The sequence below is a fragment of the Branchiostoma lanceolatum genome, chromosome 8, assembly GCF_035083965.1.
Source record: "Branchiostoma lanceolatum isolate klBraLanc5 chromosome 8, klBraLanc5.hap2, whole genome shotgun sequence".
Taxonomy (NCBI): domain Eukaryota; kingdom Metazoa; phylum Chordata; class Leptocardii; order Amphioxiformes; family Branchiostomatidae; genus Branchiostoma; species Branchiostoma lanceolatum.
In genome coordinates this window covers 17,273,762-17,291,682 of record NC_089729.1, presented here as the reverse complement: position 1 = coordinate 17,291,682, position 17,921 = coordinate 17,273,762, and the positions used below count along the sequence as shown (strand labels likewise).

At 44.7% G+C, this 17,921-nt stretch overlaps 1 protein-coding gene across 1 annotated transcript; it reads left to right on the top strand.

Annotated features, from left to right (window-relative positions):
* Window positions 1-344: 344 nt before the first annotated feature.
* LOC136440314 (cleavage and polyadenylation specificity factor subunit 4-like) lies at window positions 345-5,885 on the top strand. The gene is made up of 7 exons (XM_066436276.1): window positions 345-550; window positions 1,490-1,693; window positions 2,368-2,463; window positions 3,497-3,590; window positions 4,292-4,421; window positions 4,766-4,870; window positions 5,553-5,885. Exons 1-7 carry the CDS (start codon window positions 448-450, stop codon window positions 5,766-5,768), a joined length of 948 nt encoding a protein of 315 aa, XP_066292373.1. The 5' UTR covers window positions 345-447; the 3' UTR covers window positions 5,769-5,885.
* Window positions 5,886-17,921: the final 12,036 nt, after the last annotated feature.

Sequence of the window (17,921 nt, the reverse complement as noted above, 5' to 3'; positions counted from 1 at the left end):
TATAACTTACTTACATATTACATAAAACGTTGTTTGATCTTTGTAGAATAGTTTTTGTCTTTAGAAAAAGAGTAGGTTCTGATTATATGGACAGACTATACATCGATCTTTTTTTCGTACCGATGCGGTGAAAGGCACCTTTCATAGTGAGAAAGGGGAATTGGACAAAAATTAATAAAAAACTGACAAATTACTTGATCTACAATTGAATTTTTAAAGTAGAATAAACGTTAAAAATGGCATATTTTCAACGGCTAAAGATATCAAGTTTGTAGTATTTCCATAAAACATGCGATTGCAAAGAGTTTTAAACACCCCTATTCATACACAATTTTGTACTCGTCTGCTCACCTTTGACACCGTTAGGCTTAGCTTCGGTGTGCCGCCATTTCAGACTTTTTGTCTGGAGAAATTCTAAGATTTTGGTACTCCTTCAAGAAGTTCAGGATGGAGGAGGTTGTCGCGAGCGTCGGAGGGATCAAGTTTGAGATGGAGTTTGCGATTGAGGAGCAGAGAGGTTCACAACCGCTACCCTTCCCCGGAATGGACAGTAAGAAATTTTACCAACATACAAAAATCCACGAGGGGTTCTGGCGTGGGGGAGGGGGGCATGTTTGAATTCTGTGTAAACGATAAAAATTATACAGTTATGATCGTAACGAAGTGGTCAAAATTATGAAAATTGTAAACCTGTACATTGTGTAAGAAGAGTTTTGATGATTGGTGACTCAATAAATGCCCAAATCGCGAACATGTGGATACTTGATACCTCAAAATTATTATAGTGTGTTGATTCTAAAAATTTACTTCGCTTTGTTAAACAAGTGTACCATCATCATAACTTGTTAGATAATCACGGTCTGTTTCATGTTTGCTTCCCAGCCTTTTGTGACATATTACCAACAATAATGTCTAGATTTTCCTGATTTCGTTCTTCTACTACTGTTCTAGACAGAATAAGAAAGTGTATGTACCATTAAATTTAAATTATCTTTAGAAATTGTGCAGCTGTAAGTTACAGCACACACTGACAGACAACCACTTGAACTAAGTTTGAAACACTAGAATCCAAGGAATCATGACAGAATCGACTTGTGTTTCGTGATGTTATTATGATTTGGCAAAAGTGGTGCAGTATTGGTCTTTTACCACCTTTTATCGTCATATCTTTGTATGGCAACCACTCGTATAATCTTTAGCCGTATCAGATGCATAGTACAGATACAGATACAAATACAGATATTCAAATCGAGAGAGAGGAGGGTTGACACGGTAGCCTTCGCGTGGATTTGTTTAAGGTGGATGACAGGTTGCGAATCTGAGACCCACACACTTTGGGCATCCGTCTTCTCCAGAGGCACCGAGCACCAATTTAAGGGAGACGTGCTGGTTCTGGTTAGGATGCTTGCAGCGAGCTGCCGGATGATTCTTACGTCTTATCTAACTTAAACTCATCATGTCTGTATATTTTGCTCTCTTTTTCTTGTAGAATCTGGCGCTGCGATCTGTGACTACTTTGTGCGCGGGAGCTGTGTGAAGGGCGCGAGCTGTCCCTTCAGACATGTACGCGGAGAGAAGAGTGTCGTGTGTAAACATTGGCTGAGGGGGCTGTGTAAGAAAGGCGACCAGTGCGAGTTTCTACACGAGTATGACATGACCAAAATGCCTGAGTGTTACTTCTATTCAAAATTTGGTGAGTAGATATAACTGTCTTCAATGAAGGTTAGACATCCAGGTAATAAGATATGCCAAAAAGCAGTTATTCAAGTAACTGGATAAAATTTTTAAACAGTAGGATGTTTCAGAGAGCATCCAATATCTTTCGTCACTCGTCAGTAACTAAAGAAAAGAACTGAAGAACCAGGTTTTATTCCAAAACTCTATCAGTCTATAATTGTCCAGTTCTCCATTTCTCCATTTCTTTCCTTTAGTTTAGTCAATGATGAAAGATGGCGGATGCTTTCTGACTCTGAAACGTCTGACTGTGTTTTAGATATTAATTTGTTTCACTTAAGTGTTTTTTTAAAGATTTTATTACAGTCCAAATAATTGTCTCCTTCAGCTGTATGTTAAACTTAGCCATAAGAAAAAAGAATAGAAAGAAAATTCAGATTCCTTTAATGGAAATGAAATCTTGATATGATATCAACTTGACAAGGAAAAGCCTATTACTACTGGTAGTCAAAACTACTACTACTACTTCAGTATAAAACCTATCCATTGAAAACTTTTTACATTCTAGTATGTGAAGGCAACTTTGTTGGAATAAAATTATTTGTAGTCTTTTTGTTTCACTCACTAGTCTTTCATATATTTCATAATGAGAATTGCAAAGTGTTAAACCACAATTTTTCTTGTCTCTCACAGGAGCTTGTAGTAATAAAGAATGTCCATTCCTACACATTGATCCTGAGTCCAAGATAAAAGACTGTGCCTGGTATGACAGGGGCTTCTGCAAACATGGTAAGATCTTTTGTTTCAACTTTAATCAATCAATCGTTCGCAGGCATCAGTGTCTGATGCATGGCGGCTGCAGACATACATAGGGCTCGCCAGGCTGGTCTGCTCGCGGCCTAGACCCTCCAGTCATTACTTGTGACCCCCAGCCCCTGGAGCGTGTTGAAGAACTTTAATCATACAGTCATTTTTTGGTGCTAAATTTTTTGTCTTTGTGGTAGAATTAGTGCGTCTGTAGTAGTACAGTATATACTATATCTTGGTAGTCCTTCGGGGTCAAAGATGACTGTCAGTGTTCTTGTTCACGGTGGATGTGACGTCATGCGTCTTCAGAGTCCAAAACTTTCAAGAGGCGCACAGATGTCCACACTATATACTTAGTATAAATTGATACAGGTACACCACCGGTACATCAATGATTAGGAGATGTATAAAAAAGATTTTTGCTGTACCGATACGCTTCCCTAAGTTGTAGTTAGAGCTGTGTACGGGTACACTGTACCGATACAGTACTGGGTACAATCAATTAGGTACCTGTCCAAAATACCTGACCCTGCTGGACCGGTACTGGACCTGACTCAGGGGATGGCCACTTTGACAGATAAAATTACTATGAAATTACCGTGGCAGTGTTCTAAAGCCACTCTAAAGCACAGAAAACACATTTGCATGGCTGGAGTCAAATTTTCATCTGTGTTTTCTTTAAAATAATATCTAGCACAATCAAATATTATGTTTTTACCAATTCAAATATGCTTTTGTCCTTATTGAAAATCTAGCATTTTCCGAACAAGTAGTTTAGGTACAGGTTCAGGTCCGGACCTGTACCTAAACCCGTGTACCTGTACCTGTACCTAAAATTTGTTTAGGTACACAGCTCTAGTTGTAGTATTATTACTGTTAGCATATGTATGAATTCAGCAGTGTCAGTGCAAGTATGACATAGCTCTGAACTTCTGATATTGTCGCTTACACAAGTTTAGTTTTAGAAGTTAGTACAATGGATGTGTGCTGAAGTTTGTGTGTCTTCCCAACCCAGGTCCACACTGTAAGAACAGACATGTCAGAAGAACCATGTGTATGAACTACATGGTAGGCTTCTGTCCTGAAGGCCCCAAATGCAAGTACAAGCAGTAAGTATGCAAGCTTGGTGACTTTGACTATGTAACTGTTAGTACATGTACATGTATCTGTAAATAGCATATACAGTACTGAGCTTTCTTAATGATAAATTCACATCACGAACTGTCAGGATTAGGGGTGGATACCGTTTTGGCTCAATAAGGTCCAAGTCCAAGTTTAGGTCCAGAGATTTAGGTTCAGGTCCGGACCTGAACCTGGACCTGATCCTGTCCAGTTGATGTTTTGTTTTATTAGACCAGTATTAAGCATAGACAATTGATGCTGAAACGCAAAACTATAAACCTTTCTTGGTGAGAAGATAAACCAGTGTTTGATATTTGAATGTTGCACTTATTTGAATGCCTTTTTTTTGTCAGAGGGGAGACTCAAAACACTTATCAAACAAAATAAAAAAATCTATTAATTTTGTACTTTGTTCAGGTTTTTTTGGACTCAGGTTTTTGGCTTTAGGTTTTTTGGACTTGGTTCTTGGATGTTGCAAAGGTCCGAATCAGGTCCAGCGAACCGGTTTCCACCCCTAGTTAGTACATGTATCTGTAAATAGCTTATTAGGTACTGAGCTTTCGTAATGATAAATTCACATCACACACTATCAGGATTATATGTATTAATTTTCATCAATGTACCAAATCACAAAATTTAGAGTTGAAATCCAGTGTTGTAACACTGTATGTTTCTTCCTACTCTGTAGTCCCAAGTTTGATCTTCCAATTACCGACACTGCAACAAAGAAGACATCTATAGTTTGCCATCACTGTGGGGAGAGTGGGCACAAAGCAATCAGCTGTCCCAGTAACCCCAATGCACAGCCCGAGGCACAGGTAAAAAAACATCTTCCTGTTTGGGGTCTTTTGGGGTTTAGCATTCATCTGATCTGCAATGTTGCTTTTGTTGGTGTTACTGTAAATGCATTTAAGTTCGCGTGGTTTTTATTTCGCGGTAGGGAGAAAATGGGGTGTTCGCGGTGGTTTTAAGTTCGCGTTTGAAAGAATAGTAGCGCTACAGTCATAGGTGGCCAAAAATGTTCGCGGTGGTTTTAAGTTCGCGCTGAAAGCTCACCGCGAAAATCGCAAACATAAAACCACCACGAACATTTCTGCATTTACAGTACTGTTCCATTGTACGCTGCTTCAATGATTATGTGAAACACATTTTTACCCTACAGAACTTTACGTCTCCCTCTCACGGGCCTGGATACACATTCCGACCACGAGAGGACCGCGGTCCTGCCGGACAGTACAGACCGCTGGAGTCTGTCACGTGTTTCAAGGTACGTAACTGTTTAACCCTTTCACTGCTAAGATAACCCTTTCGCACCAAATTTGTTTCAGTTGCAAGGCCAGGCAGCAAGAAGATGTTGAGACAATGTTGCTTCGCTCTGATTTTCACTAGGACAGATTTTCACCACCCTCCTTTATCAGCGCTGAAACCCGCTCAGGAAATGCTCAGCAAACCCTCCCGGTATCAGCCCTGATCTTTTGAATGGAGATTTTGGCTTCTTTGGACGTCACTGACAGTTGCTCATAAATAATTAATGAGCTAGCCTTATTTGGCACAAACAGGCGTTAGTTGCTCATGAATAATTAATGAGCTAGCCTTATTTGGCACAAACAGTCGTTATCTCGTTCTGAACCCAATGTAATGATGTAAGACGTAAGCTGATTGGTTGATAGCTTCCCAGCGTCCTTTGCACTTTTGCTTGAGATAAGCTTTAGCAAACCCTCTGAGTGGCTGAAGCTGTTTTGGTGGTGACGTCGCCAGAAGTGTGGTCAGGGGCTCGGAAGGGCAGGGTCACTATGGGAGGGTCTGCTGGAAGGATGATTTCACATTATTCTGCTACAGCCTTATTCATTGTAGAAGTAAGATTCATATTTCTAATTGATTATAATTATCAGAAGGAATCATCATCTTTATAAATGTATCTATTGTTGTCTGTCTGTCTGTCTATGCAGTGTGGAGAAAAAGGTCACTATGCCAACAAGTGTCCCAAGGGCCACTTGGCGTTCCTCAGTACATCACTACACCCCGGTCAGCATGGCTCGCCTGGTCATCCCCCTACAAGACCCCCTGGACCTCCCCCAACAAGAATGCCTGGACCTCCCCCACCTAGACCCCCTGGACCTCCCCCAACAAGACCACTCGGTCCTCCCCCACAAGTGCCCTCCTGATAGGGGAAAACGAGAAGACGTGTACAAAAATTGTATATATACAGAAGAATGTCATACAGTCCATTGGGCAGTAAATGTACCTCTGCATCTTTTTTCTATACCTCACAGAAGTTGCCTATATGTTGGTGAAAGTGATTCAGACTCCAGACAAAGGGCATCATCAAGTCCTTGGGCAGTACAGAATATTAATTTTCTGTCAAAGCAGCATTATGATAATGTGGAGACTTCCACTGTTAAGCATGGCACATGCTTCTCTATTCTATAGTCGTCTCTCTCTCTATATATATATGCAACACTTTGTATATACTGTATCAATTAAACTTCTTTCAAGTCTGCTGCAGTATCTCTCTATTCTGCTAGATGGTGTGCATATGATGTGCAGTATGCACTGGGTTATCAAGAGGTACAATTGAAGATGTCTGCATCTCTCTCCTGCCAATATGTGTTGGCAGCTGCAGCCATGAATATGACACATTTCTACTTGAACAAAGACATTAATGTATAACAACTGTCTACTCTTGATACAAGGAAGGTAGCTAGGAAATTACAAATAAAGTATGACAAGATATAGATGAAATAATTGTCTCACTTGTGGTCATCATTTGATACAATAAATGCTGTTATACTAAGAGATAACATTAGTTGAGATTGAGTAACCCTTAAGAAGTGTAATAGGCAAAGTAGTGGGCAACCTCAAGCCAACCGTACGCACTCTGTATCTTCAGAAAAGATGCTGTAGCCGCATGTTCCCGTTTAGAACTCTTTTTGTTAAGAAGTATAATAATACTAAGCAGAGCATTATTAGTAAATGTAAATATAATGTCCACCAATCAAGGTTAGACATCAGCTAATGAGACAAACATTACAATAGTTCCTGAAACTGTGAATTAATAAGATAACGAGAAACTAGAGGTCCACGACCTCATATCTTCGCCAAATACTTATAACCTTTATGATTGACGTATTATGGGTGTTTCTCATTGATTACAAATCATACCAGTTGATCATCTTAATAACAGAAGTTGCCCGAAGTATAAGCTTAACAAAGAAGATTGTGTTAACGTTAACCATGGATTATGCAACTGAGGTCCTTATTAGCATGATTTAATTCAACGATGTTCACATTCACATAACTTCCAAATGCCACAAGTATGAAATTGCAGTCAGTTTTCCCCTCTAACAGTTGTTTCCTGAAACAACCATACAAGCCCCTGCCACACATAGCCGACCTTCTCAAGACCATGGTTGGGATTTAGTAGTGAGCAATGCGATCTTTGGTTGTGCCTTGTCTCCGCCTGCAGCCGACTATGGATGTTCTGCTTGGATGCAATCAGAGGAGCGAATTGGATCTAGAATCGGATGGTTTCCAGGATACTCCCAACCCAGCACCGACCTTGGTTGGTTGGAAGTGGTCGGGAGCAAAGTCGTGGGAAGGTCTTGAATGTGTGACAGGGACCTTACAATGCAGCCTTGCTGATTAGCTTTCCAGTACCATTTGTTCTAAGCTAAGATTACGCACTATAAAGGCAAAAAGAAAAGTACTTCAACGCTTAATATATCTTGTGCTACATATTATTAAAGAAGTATGGAAAGATTATTAAAGAAGATATGGACGAAATTTCACACAGTTACATTTACACTTTACTGGGGCTTATCTTACTATATAGCACTTGGGACTTTATTTTTTGAAACCACCAAGATTTTCAACATTACTTCAATCAACACGACTTTCTAGAACAACAAACTTACAATCATTCGGTGCACATATCATTGCGACAGTAGATGACCATATCTTCAGCAAAAAAAAAAAAAAAAAAAAGTCTTCTAACCCGGCAAAGTTCCTGGGTGCAAGATAAACAACATAAACTTCAAGTGAAGTTTAGTGGGTGAGCGTGACGCATTTTTCGTCTGGATTAATTTTTCGTTATGGTCAATTTTACCTCAGATATTTTTGAAAAGATAGTGGGGAGGATAAGGTAAAATAATTAGCACACAATGCAATGTCGCGACGTTCCTAAATGCTTTGACACCGATGATTGGTCATGTTAGTAAGCTTGTCCTTTAACACGATGTCATTCATGCTAAAGGTTTTGGACTTGTGTACTTGGGATTTGTTTCCCAACTCGTATGTTGTCAGGACATCTCCTTTCGATCTGATAGTGGGCACATTTGGGGCCTGTTGATATGACACGTTTGGACGTTGTTTGTTCTTCAAGTGTTCAGCTATGTGTGCAGCCTGGTACTTTACGTTAGTCTGCTGTCTTCTCGCGCATGCGGGGTGAGTGTCCTGCTGTCTGGACATTGCAGCTCCCTGTTTTCTGCCGTATCTACCAACTACAACCATATCTCGGGCCCTGTATCTGCACGCTACAGGCAAGCTATACGAGCTGACGTTAGTCTTCCTCTGAGTCTGACTTGCAGGTATCTGTGGGTCCGGCGTCCTGATTCGGGGGAGTGTTCCATATGGTCTTATCTTTGTCTTCTTTTGACGTACAGGTATCAGTGAGATTGTTGTCAATCGAGGGGCTGCATCGTAGGATGGATGTTTGCCACCCAGCCTGGTTGATGAAGGAATTAAGGGCCACCTCAGCTGCAGCGCTGTAAAAAGTTACAGCGTCATCATCATCGTCTCGAGGCACCCGGAGTCTCAGAGGGTATGATAGGGGTCGTGTGTTCTCGTAGCTGTAGTACTCATCTAGGATCTCCCAGTATGCTGTTCCCCTGTTCTTGTGTTGTAGTAGTTGTGGTACTCATCTGGGATTTCCCAGTAAGGATGCTGTGCCTCTGGTCTTGTGTTGTAGTACTTGTAGTCGTCCTCATCAGTAATCTCGTACTGATGCTCCTCATCAGCTGATGAAGTACTCTGTGTGGCCACATCAGTCGCTGTGCCCTGATGCTTTGCCTCTGGTCTTGTGTTGTAGTACTTGTAGTCGTCCTCATCAGTAATCTCGTACTGATGCTCCTCATCTGCCGATGAAGTACTCTGTGTGGCCACATCAGTCGCTGTGCCCTGATGCTGTGCCTCTGGTCTTGTGTTGTAGTACTTGTAGTCGTCCTCATCAGTAATCTCGTACTGATGCTCCTCATCTGCTGATGAAGTACTCTGTGTGGCCACATCAGTCGCTGTGCCCTGAACTCCCGTAACATGACTGACATCGACTGTGACCGCATGGCTATCTGGTCCACTTACAACCCAGCGATGCAGGGGAGCGATAGCCAGCTGAGGCCCGCTTGAAAAATATGAACAACAGCGCTGCCTTCTGGTGATAACATACGTTACAAACAGTGCTACCAGTACTACAGCAACTACAGCTACCATTGTGATGATCACTTCAAGTGGGGAGCTCTCTTTCACAGTTTCATTTGTACTGGGGTTCGTCTGATTAGGGATTAAATTTGTTGTCTTGATGTTAGGCTCTCCTGTGGTCAGAGTCGTCCCCTCTCTCGTGCACACGGTACCATTAAGGGTGCTGGACACGTTCCTTGTGGCCCGAGTCTTTGCTGCACAGACGGTGCCACCAGGAGTGTTGGACAATGGCACGGTGAAGACATGTCGGTAGGTCTCCTCCCAAGTGTTGACGAAACATGTTACATTCGTCATTTCTTCAATTGCAAATGCACTAACATTATTAATGTTTCCATCGGCATGCGGCTTGGTCATGTTTTTATCAGAGATGACACCTGATAGGATTATAGCAACAATTTGGGATCTCGAATGACAGGTCCTGTCTACACCCATGGGAACAATCTTCAGAGTGGTGTCTCCCTCCAATGCTACCTTTACAGTCGAGACATCTTCCCACGCATGTTTGCACAAGTGGGCGATGTTTTTGGCATGTTTGTCTGATTCTGTTTTAACTGATATGATAATCAATGGCAGGCTGTACTTCATTTGGCTTGTTGCACTTAGCATAACATATGAAGATCTACATTGATTGCGTGGCTCCGCACTTAACCGAGCTGCCTGTGTGCGGTTGTCATGTTGCATCTGGATATAGTAAACCTGCGTCTGTAGGTAAACTTCATTGATACAGAACAGCACTTCGTTAACCCTTACTGCAATGCGCTTCATAGAAAATGAATAATCGAGTTGCCAGTTCATTACCAACTGAACAGAATCATCCAGAGCAAGCAACCTATTCCCACCCAGTGACAGTTTTAGTAGTTTGTGTAGACCTTCTAGACTTTCCTTTGACAGACACGTCAACTCGTTCCTGCTCAAGTCAAGGTCAAACAGCTGTGACAATGACCTAAATGTATGTGGATGAATGATTCTAATAGAATTTGATTGTAGGGAAAGGACCCTTAACCTTTTCAGGTTGTGAAACCAAGATGGCTCAAGACTTTCCAAAGAGTTGCCGTCAAGTATCAACTTGACCAGGCCAGTAAGCTTTTGGAAGCATTTTGAATCCATATTACTTATGTGGTTGCGGGGCAATGACAAGGTCCAGAAATGCGGAGGAGACTTCAAACTGTCAAACCAATTTCGCTTGACGTGAGTCAAGTTGTTGAATTGAAGCTGCAAAGACCGCAACCGTGGAAACTCAGACAAAATGCCCTGTTCCAAATCTGTGATTCCACACTGAATGAGGGCGAGTTCACGTACATCTGACCGCTGAGGTGGTCGTAGTTTCTGAACTGACAGTATCCCAAACGAGAACCCCCGAATGGTTACACGGCGGTCGTTAGGAAAGCATGTTGATATTGGCTGGGAGGAGTTCGTTACATTAATTAATGACTGTTGCTGTAGCGGCGCGTTGCATAATATACAGGTGCCCTTTCGAGAATGGGCTCCATCATATGGTTTACTATTGGGAAAACAGGATGACCAGGGTGTTGTGTTCTTGCACCCAGGAAAACATGCCGGGTCTAAACTTGCACAACTTACAAGGATGGTGAAAGCAACTACCACCTGCTGCATTACATTTAACATGCTAGATATGCAACTATACAACAGCTAAAGTTATGTCTAAACAGTCGGTGCGGCTGTCTGCTGCAGCGTTGTTACTAGTATCTCCTAGCAGGGAGGGCGAACAACCAACCGGATGGCTCCCCTGGAAAATAAAGGCGAGCCCTTATTATCATATAGTACTAGTGCTGCGTATGCTGGGTATACCGGTACTGTACCGTAAAAATCGATTAGGTACAGGTCCAGAATACCGGATCATGAAGTACCGGTACTGTACCGATATAGATCTACACCAGGTCTATGCTTATTTTGTGACTGATCTCCTGACCTCATGCAACACCAAACATGACCAAAGTGACACCTTGGAACAGCGTTACTAATATGCGACAGATCATTCAGGCAGACCGGGAGTTTTGATAGCAAGGCCAAGGGAGCTCGAGTTTGGCGGAAGGAACCTGGTTATATTTTTTGAATAAAGATGCTGACAAGTTGTAAACAGCTTATTAATGTTTCTGTCATTATTGAAGAAGTTCAGAGGAAAAGACGTTAATTTGTAAAATTGTTTAGGTGCAAGTACAGGTCCGGACCTGTACCTAATCCTTTGTACCTGTACCTGTACCTGTACCTGTACCTGATGTTACATTTAGGTACGCAGCACTTTTTAACATGCACAGCCATTGGTCAGACGGTGTGACGTCATACCCCCTATGTAAATGAGGTATAGTGCCCCATAGTACACTTTCATGTGAGCTCCGTGTGCTCCACACGTCGACCCTTCCGCTCTTCACTACGTGAGCCAGGCAGAAACATGCCGATTGTCGTCCACGTCTTCGGCGGGAAGTGTTCGACTTGAAGCCCGAGGCGGTCTGTTAGCTACACGGCATCCTGTTGTTTCCCATAAGGTTGGACGTATAGTAGCGCTTTGTGGCGTGGCGCTATGCTGTGTTGTTTCTCCTTTTAAGTGGTTCTTATTGCGTTTTGTGAGAGAATTCTTTTGTCCGGGCAGTTTTTGTCAACGGTAAGTGTTTTATCCCGGTTTCCGTTTTTTCGGGGGGTGTTTTGTGGTCGTTTTATTTGTGGTTGTGGTCATTTTGAGGTAAGTTTTAGGCCGTGGTTTACTGACGTTCGGTCGTCGTAGAGCGTGGTCGTCTTTCATTTTCAGTGGCCGTGCAAAATCCACTTCAATCCTCTTCGGAGATGGGCGAGAGGCGCTTTTTTCCAGTTTGGGTGTGTGTTTTGCTTGTACGTTTGTATTTTTTGTATGGTATTTGTGTGTTTTGGTGACTCTTCGAGCCAGATTTGAGGATTGACGGACAGCAGTGGTGGCCGAGTCGCTGGGTAGCAAGATGGCTACCTCGAGAAAATTTTCTTTCAGGGATAGAATCCAGTGACATCCTTTGCGGTGGAAGGCTAAGGATACCTACAACCAACGTAGATGAGCGACGCAGACTTAGAGGTTGGCTGTTTTGATGTTTTTTCTTCCGTTTTTAGTGACCGTTGCAGGCTGGAGCCGTGGATTTCTGTTTAGATTTGGTGCCCAAATCTCAGAACAGCAAGATTGCCATTTTGGGATTGTTTTTGTGAGGGTTAGAATCTGTTGCCATCCTTCGCTTTTAAAAGCAAGGGAGGCACGCAGTTTACGTTGTCGAGTGTTGCAGTTTGAGAGTGTGGACGTTTTCATGTTATTTTTGACTCTGCTCTAAAAATGACATGTTTGTCCCCATTTTTTGCGAGGCAGGGTTTTCGTCTGTCTCCTCGTGGTGGGGTTTGTTCTAGCTCAGTGCCGGGACTGTCCACCAAGACGGGATTGTTTCCTGTATCGTCGTGTTGCAGCATCCCCCTGCCTTGGGTTTAAGCGGATTCGGGCGGCAGTTCCCCAGGTTACAGGTTACCGACATGTGCATTTTTTATTCTCATGCCTTACTTGTTTCCGTCACCGGTACGTGCGTAAGATTGTGGTGTTTTGTTTTCTGTCAGTGGTGCGACAGCTTGTGACGGTTGTGAGGCATGAAAGGCCTGGGCTGCTCATGTTATCGTGGCTTGCCCACCTTTGGGGACCAGGCAGGGGGGAAAAAAAGAGCGTGTGTGGCTTTGTACGGGTGGAGATGTGTTGTTGGTTAATCGAGTTGTGTGAACGGTTGTCGGGGGTATGTTTGGTTGATCGTGTTTTGACCTGATCCCGGCCATGTTCTAATGTTCTGCATTATGTGTGTACAGGAATGGTGGATCTTGACGTTCTTTACAACTGACACGAACCCTACCACCAAGAGGCAGCATGCGGAAGCACATGGACAGCCCGCGGGCCTGGTTCGACCTCCTCTGTTGCCCTCGTGGATCCGCGGACAACCCTAGGGACTGACGCTCTACACGTAAACGTGAGTTTGTTTTACTTGCGGAACTTTTGGTTCCAGTTTGCTTACCTTTTTTTTGTGTGCTTCATTTGTCGTCCATTTCTTCATTCGTGCTCGTCTCAGGGAGTGCTGAGAGAGTGCCTCCAGCGGGAGAAAGTGCCGTGTGAGAGGTACGGGCTGGAGGAAGGCCGTGAGAGACAGTGAGGGTCCTGGAGGGACAGGCCACGAGCTCAAGTAAAATGTGTGTTTTAACCGAGAGACAGTCCTGGAGGGACTGGCCACGAGCTCAAGTAAAATTGTGTGTTGTAACCGAGAGACAGTCCTGGAGGGTCAGGCAGCGAGCTCAAATAAATTGTGTGTTTAACCGAGAGACAGTGAGGGTCCTGGAGGGACAGGCCACGAGCTCAAATAAAATGTGTGTTTTAACCAAAGACAGTCCTGGAGGGACTGGTTACGAGCTCAAGTAAAATGTGTGTTTTAACCGAGAGACAGTCCTGGAGGGACTGGCCACGAGCTCAAGTAAAATTGTGTGTTGTAACCGAGAGACAGTCCTGGAGGGTCAGGCAGCGAGCTCAAACAAATTGTGTGTTTATCCGAGAGACAGTGAGGGTCCTGGAGGGACAGGCCACGAGCTCAAATAAAATGTGTGTTTTAACCAAAGACAGTCCTGGAGGGACTGGCTACGAGCTCAAGTAACATGTATGTTTTAACCGAGAGACAGTCCTGGAGGGGCAGGCCACGAGCTCAAGTAAAATGTGTGTTTTAACCGAGAGACAGTGAGGGTCCTGGAGGGACAGGCTACGAGCTCAAGTAAAAGTGTGTGGTTTAACCGAGAGCCGGAGAGAATCCCGAGGGGACAGGCTACGAGCTCAAGTCACCATTCTTGTGACTTCATGGTGAAGGTCCCAGGCGGGGCACCGTGGGGTGCCGCGGGAAAGCTACGAGCTCAAGTCACCGTTTGGTGGCTTCACTGAGAAAGTCCCGGGCGATGCACCGTCGGGCCCCGCGGGCAGACTACAAGCTCAATCGCAAGTCACTATTTTTTTTTTTTTGTGTGTGACTTAATTGACAGGCTTCCGGCGGGCCAGTCATAGCGCCTTCATTTTACTCTTTTGGGAAGAGGTCTGGAAAGGAGAGTGAGGCATGGGTTGGCTTCGTTACACCCCACCCTGTTTTTTTACACAGGCAGGGATAGGACATAGACTGAGGGAGACCGCGTGTGACAGAAGCCTGGCATAAGCCCATCGGCAATTTAAAGACGACGTGTGTTGAAATTGCTCTTGCAGTTGACTTTAAGAGGGCTGGGTAAGATGAACGACTACGCAGCGGTTTGCGTCACACACAAGTGAAGATGGCAGGTCCGGGAATTGTTCCTTGTGAATTGTTCTGAGAACGCGGCCTGGTAGACCACCCTCTGCCTCCGCTCAGTCTTGAAGCTACCAGGGTATCACGGTCGGGCGAACACCGATGTCTAGCAAGGACCGAATAGCATTTATGTGGTCAACCTTGTCAAATGCTTTAGACGGGTCGGTGGTAACAAGTGTACAGACTGATTTTGGCAATGACATGGATTTGCACAGGAAGTTAACCAAGTTGACCAGGGCGTGTGTCGTCGATCTTTGTTTCCTGCCACAAAATTGGCGGGGATCTAGTCTTTTAATTATATTTTGTCCTATCCAATCTGCCACGGAGCGTTCACTGAGTTTAGACGACTTTGGAATAAGTGATATGGGTCGGAGTTCGTCGATGTTTGGTTGACTAGACGTTGACAGGGGAACTGCGTTAGCTTCCCTTCAGTGACTAGAAGCGATGCCTTACCTGACTGAATGGGTTGTGTAAGTCACAGAGAGGCGTGCTCAGTTCACTTGCGAAGTCCTGTAGAATACAGGCAGGTATGTTGTCGGGACCGGGACTCTTGTAGTTGTTGGTGGACCGCAAGTTTGAGTAAACATTCAAGACTTGGAGGTCAGGTAAAGGTTTGGCCGGTAGGAGTGACGGGAGAGATGGCAGTTCCAAGGGTGGCAGTGACTGAGACACATCCGCGAATTAAGCATTGAGGGCGGGGGCTATGGCAGTGTGGTCGGTTTGATCGGTACCGGGGGCGTGGATCAAGTTGGCCTTTTTGTTCAGGTCTCACATGGCCTTGCAACCGTTGTACCGCGACCTAGGTTTGCCCTTCTTGCGCCCCTCTCTCTTTGAACCTTGTCTCTGTAAAACTTAGACGTGACGGTGAGACTCCCAGACGTGAAAGTTCTCTGTCTCTGCTTTATCAGGTGATTGATTCTGAGTGTTTCGCAGGGTTTGTCACTGTGGTGTGGTTTGACAGTTTTAGTTGGGGCAGAACTTGGCGATGGCACAGGTCAGGGGGGCTATAGAAGGCGTCAGCCTTTTCGTCAGTCGTGGTTGCGGTGAAAACTTCTCTCCAAGGTTGGGTAGTAGTCCATCTCCCAAAGTTGCTCAGATTAGGCTCGTGAATGTCACGAGTAAGCATCTTTCTACAGTCATTTTGTTTAAGCTTCACTTGAGCTTTCCAGGATACGACAGTGGTTACTGAGTTCAATCGGTGGGAGGATTTCGGTAGTTTTTTAGCACTTTTTCATGGTTTTGTCACGATAAGATTAAGGTTGGCGCTTCCCCTGGTGCTGTTTCGAACAACTTGAGAGATCCTGAGAGAGAGCACGGTCTAAGAGGATGTTGGGAATATACATCTGATTGAAGTCCCCTAGATGGCCGACACCAATGTTCTAAAAAGCTGTACGCATTTGATCCGGAAATGAAATGAGGTGTTCTATGAGTTAATCGTCGTGCGGTGACGGCGGCGGTGAGTACGAGGTGCGTACGGTGATCGACGAAAACTGACGAGTCATGCGTTGGGGTCGCACGTACACACACAGGTATTCCAGTTGTTCTGGGACAGTGATTTCAGATATGACACGGGACGGTATGCCGTCGCGCACCTACACTGCTGCCCCACCGCCGCGACGATCTGTGCGACGTTTAGAGTACACGGGGTATCTCTCGTCTGACGTTCTTGTGGCGTGGAAAGAGAAAACCAGGACCCAGAGATCGCAGCAATGTCCACGTTATTGCTCGATAGAACGGCCTGGAATCCGTCAGTTTTGTTGACAAGAGATCGTGGATTGGTGAGAAGGAATGTCGGCACTGCATACACCACAGTTTTGATGTTCGCTAAACTTAAGATTGCGCGGGATAACAGGGTCTGTTGTTCACGCTGGAGTGGGTATTTGCATGTGGCTGAGAGGGGGTGATTCCACTCCTGGCGGCTGTTGAGGAAAAGATTTTTGCAGAGGGCGTTGGACAATCTCCACATGAACGAGCTAACTACTGGATGACTTCGGGGAAAAGGAAAGTACAACACCTACGGCTAGCACAGATGAGACAGGTGACACAGGAGAGAACTCTGGTAAGATATCGTGGAAGGGAAGTGAAGTAAAGGCGGCAGTTTGTCTAGAGTTTAGGGAAAGCCAGTTTGAGGCTGCTGAAGGTACAGACTCGCGAGATCGCGTCTCAGTGCAATGCTCCGGACGCTGGGTTGGTATGGTGTGTTAAAGGGCAAGATTATCCGCTAACTTGAAAGGGTTAGTCCCACCACTTGTGAGTCAGTGTAACGGGTACTCCTGCAGCTGGCATTGGGTGTTTTAGGCGGAGTGGGTAAACCAGGGGTAGCAAATTTGTTTTCTCTACAAGGGGAAGGCTTACTCGTGAAGTCTTTGGGAAGCCTTCTGAGAGAGTATGACATGGTTGGCAAGATTTTATGGAAGTTTTGGTTTCGACGACGTCCAGATGTCGGTAAAATACACTCGTAGCGAGCTGGGCTGTGAAAGGTCGGAGTTGGAGCCCGTAAGGTTTTGTACATTTGGGAATGGTTTTATTTCGGGGGAAAAGGGAACAGGGCGGCCAGAAGGGCCTTAAGTGGCGTCAGATTACTTTTGGGCGTTCAGAGAACTGGTCCGTCCAGGTATACACTGTTCGTATAATATCCAGTCCAGTCATGGTGAGGGTCAGGTTTGTTTGACGGTCGCGACCGGGAACACTGTTGTTTCCTCTAGTTGATAGCAGTACTTGCTAAAGAGTATCTCAGTGAATGTCTCAGAGTTCTACGCGGTGAGCGGATGGGTAGCAGTTCCAGTTGGGAGTAGGCGGTGGCGTAGGAGGTATTATTCCACACGCAGGGTGGCGGTTGTTCGACCCCCTCGATCTTTTTCACTTATCCACGTATTTGGCTGTCTGAAGCGGCATTTTCGAGAACGGGATGAGTGTGGGAGGTATGCACCGTAATATGGTCGTTATTGCAGAGATGAAGGGGCTATACCTTCCTGAGGAAGTATAAGCGCTGTTTTGTTGGGTACGCTTTGAGTCCTGGTAAGAGTTTTCTTAGAGTTCAGCCTGGGGGATAACGCCTATCACCCTCGTAATGTTCATTCGTTGAATGTTCCCCTTTTTCTGGGAGCAAATCGATAGTGTGTGACATGAGTCTTCCTGAAGTGGATATGCAACATTTTGTTTGTCTTTGGGCGTATTCTCATGTTGTTAAGGGGCTGTGGAATGTTGGGAGGAATGAATTTGGGGGTTTTGTCAGGTCAAGTCATCCACTAATTTTTCAGCCTTAAGAGCCAGCGGAGCGCGTGGCTCGGGTAATTTTGGCTGGGAAAGTCAGGGGCATAGGTGGAGTCGGAATATGTTCCATGGTAATAGTATCGGACAGTCCAGCTTGAGTGGGTAAGGTCTAAGGAAGGCTTTAATCCATCTGATCATGAAGGGCGCGGTTCAAGTTCAAGCAGGCGTTGGGTGTACGGCGCAGTCTCTGACACGGTTAAACCTGTTCTTTTTTGGTAAGTCATTGCAACAAGGGAACTGCACTCGTCCGGGACT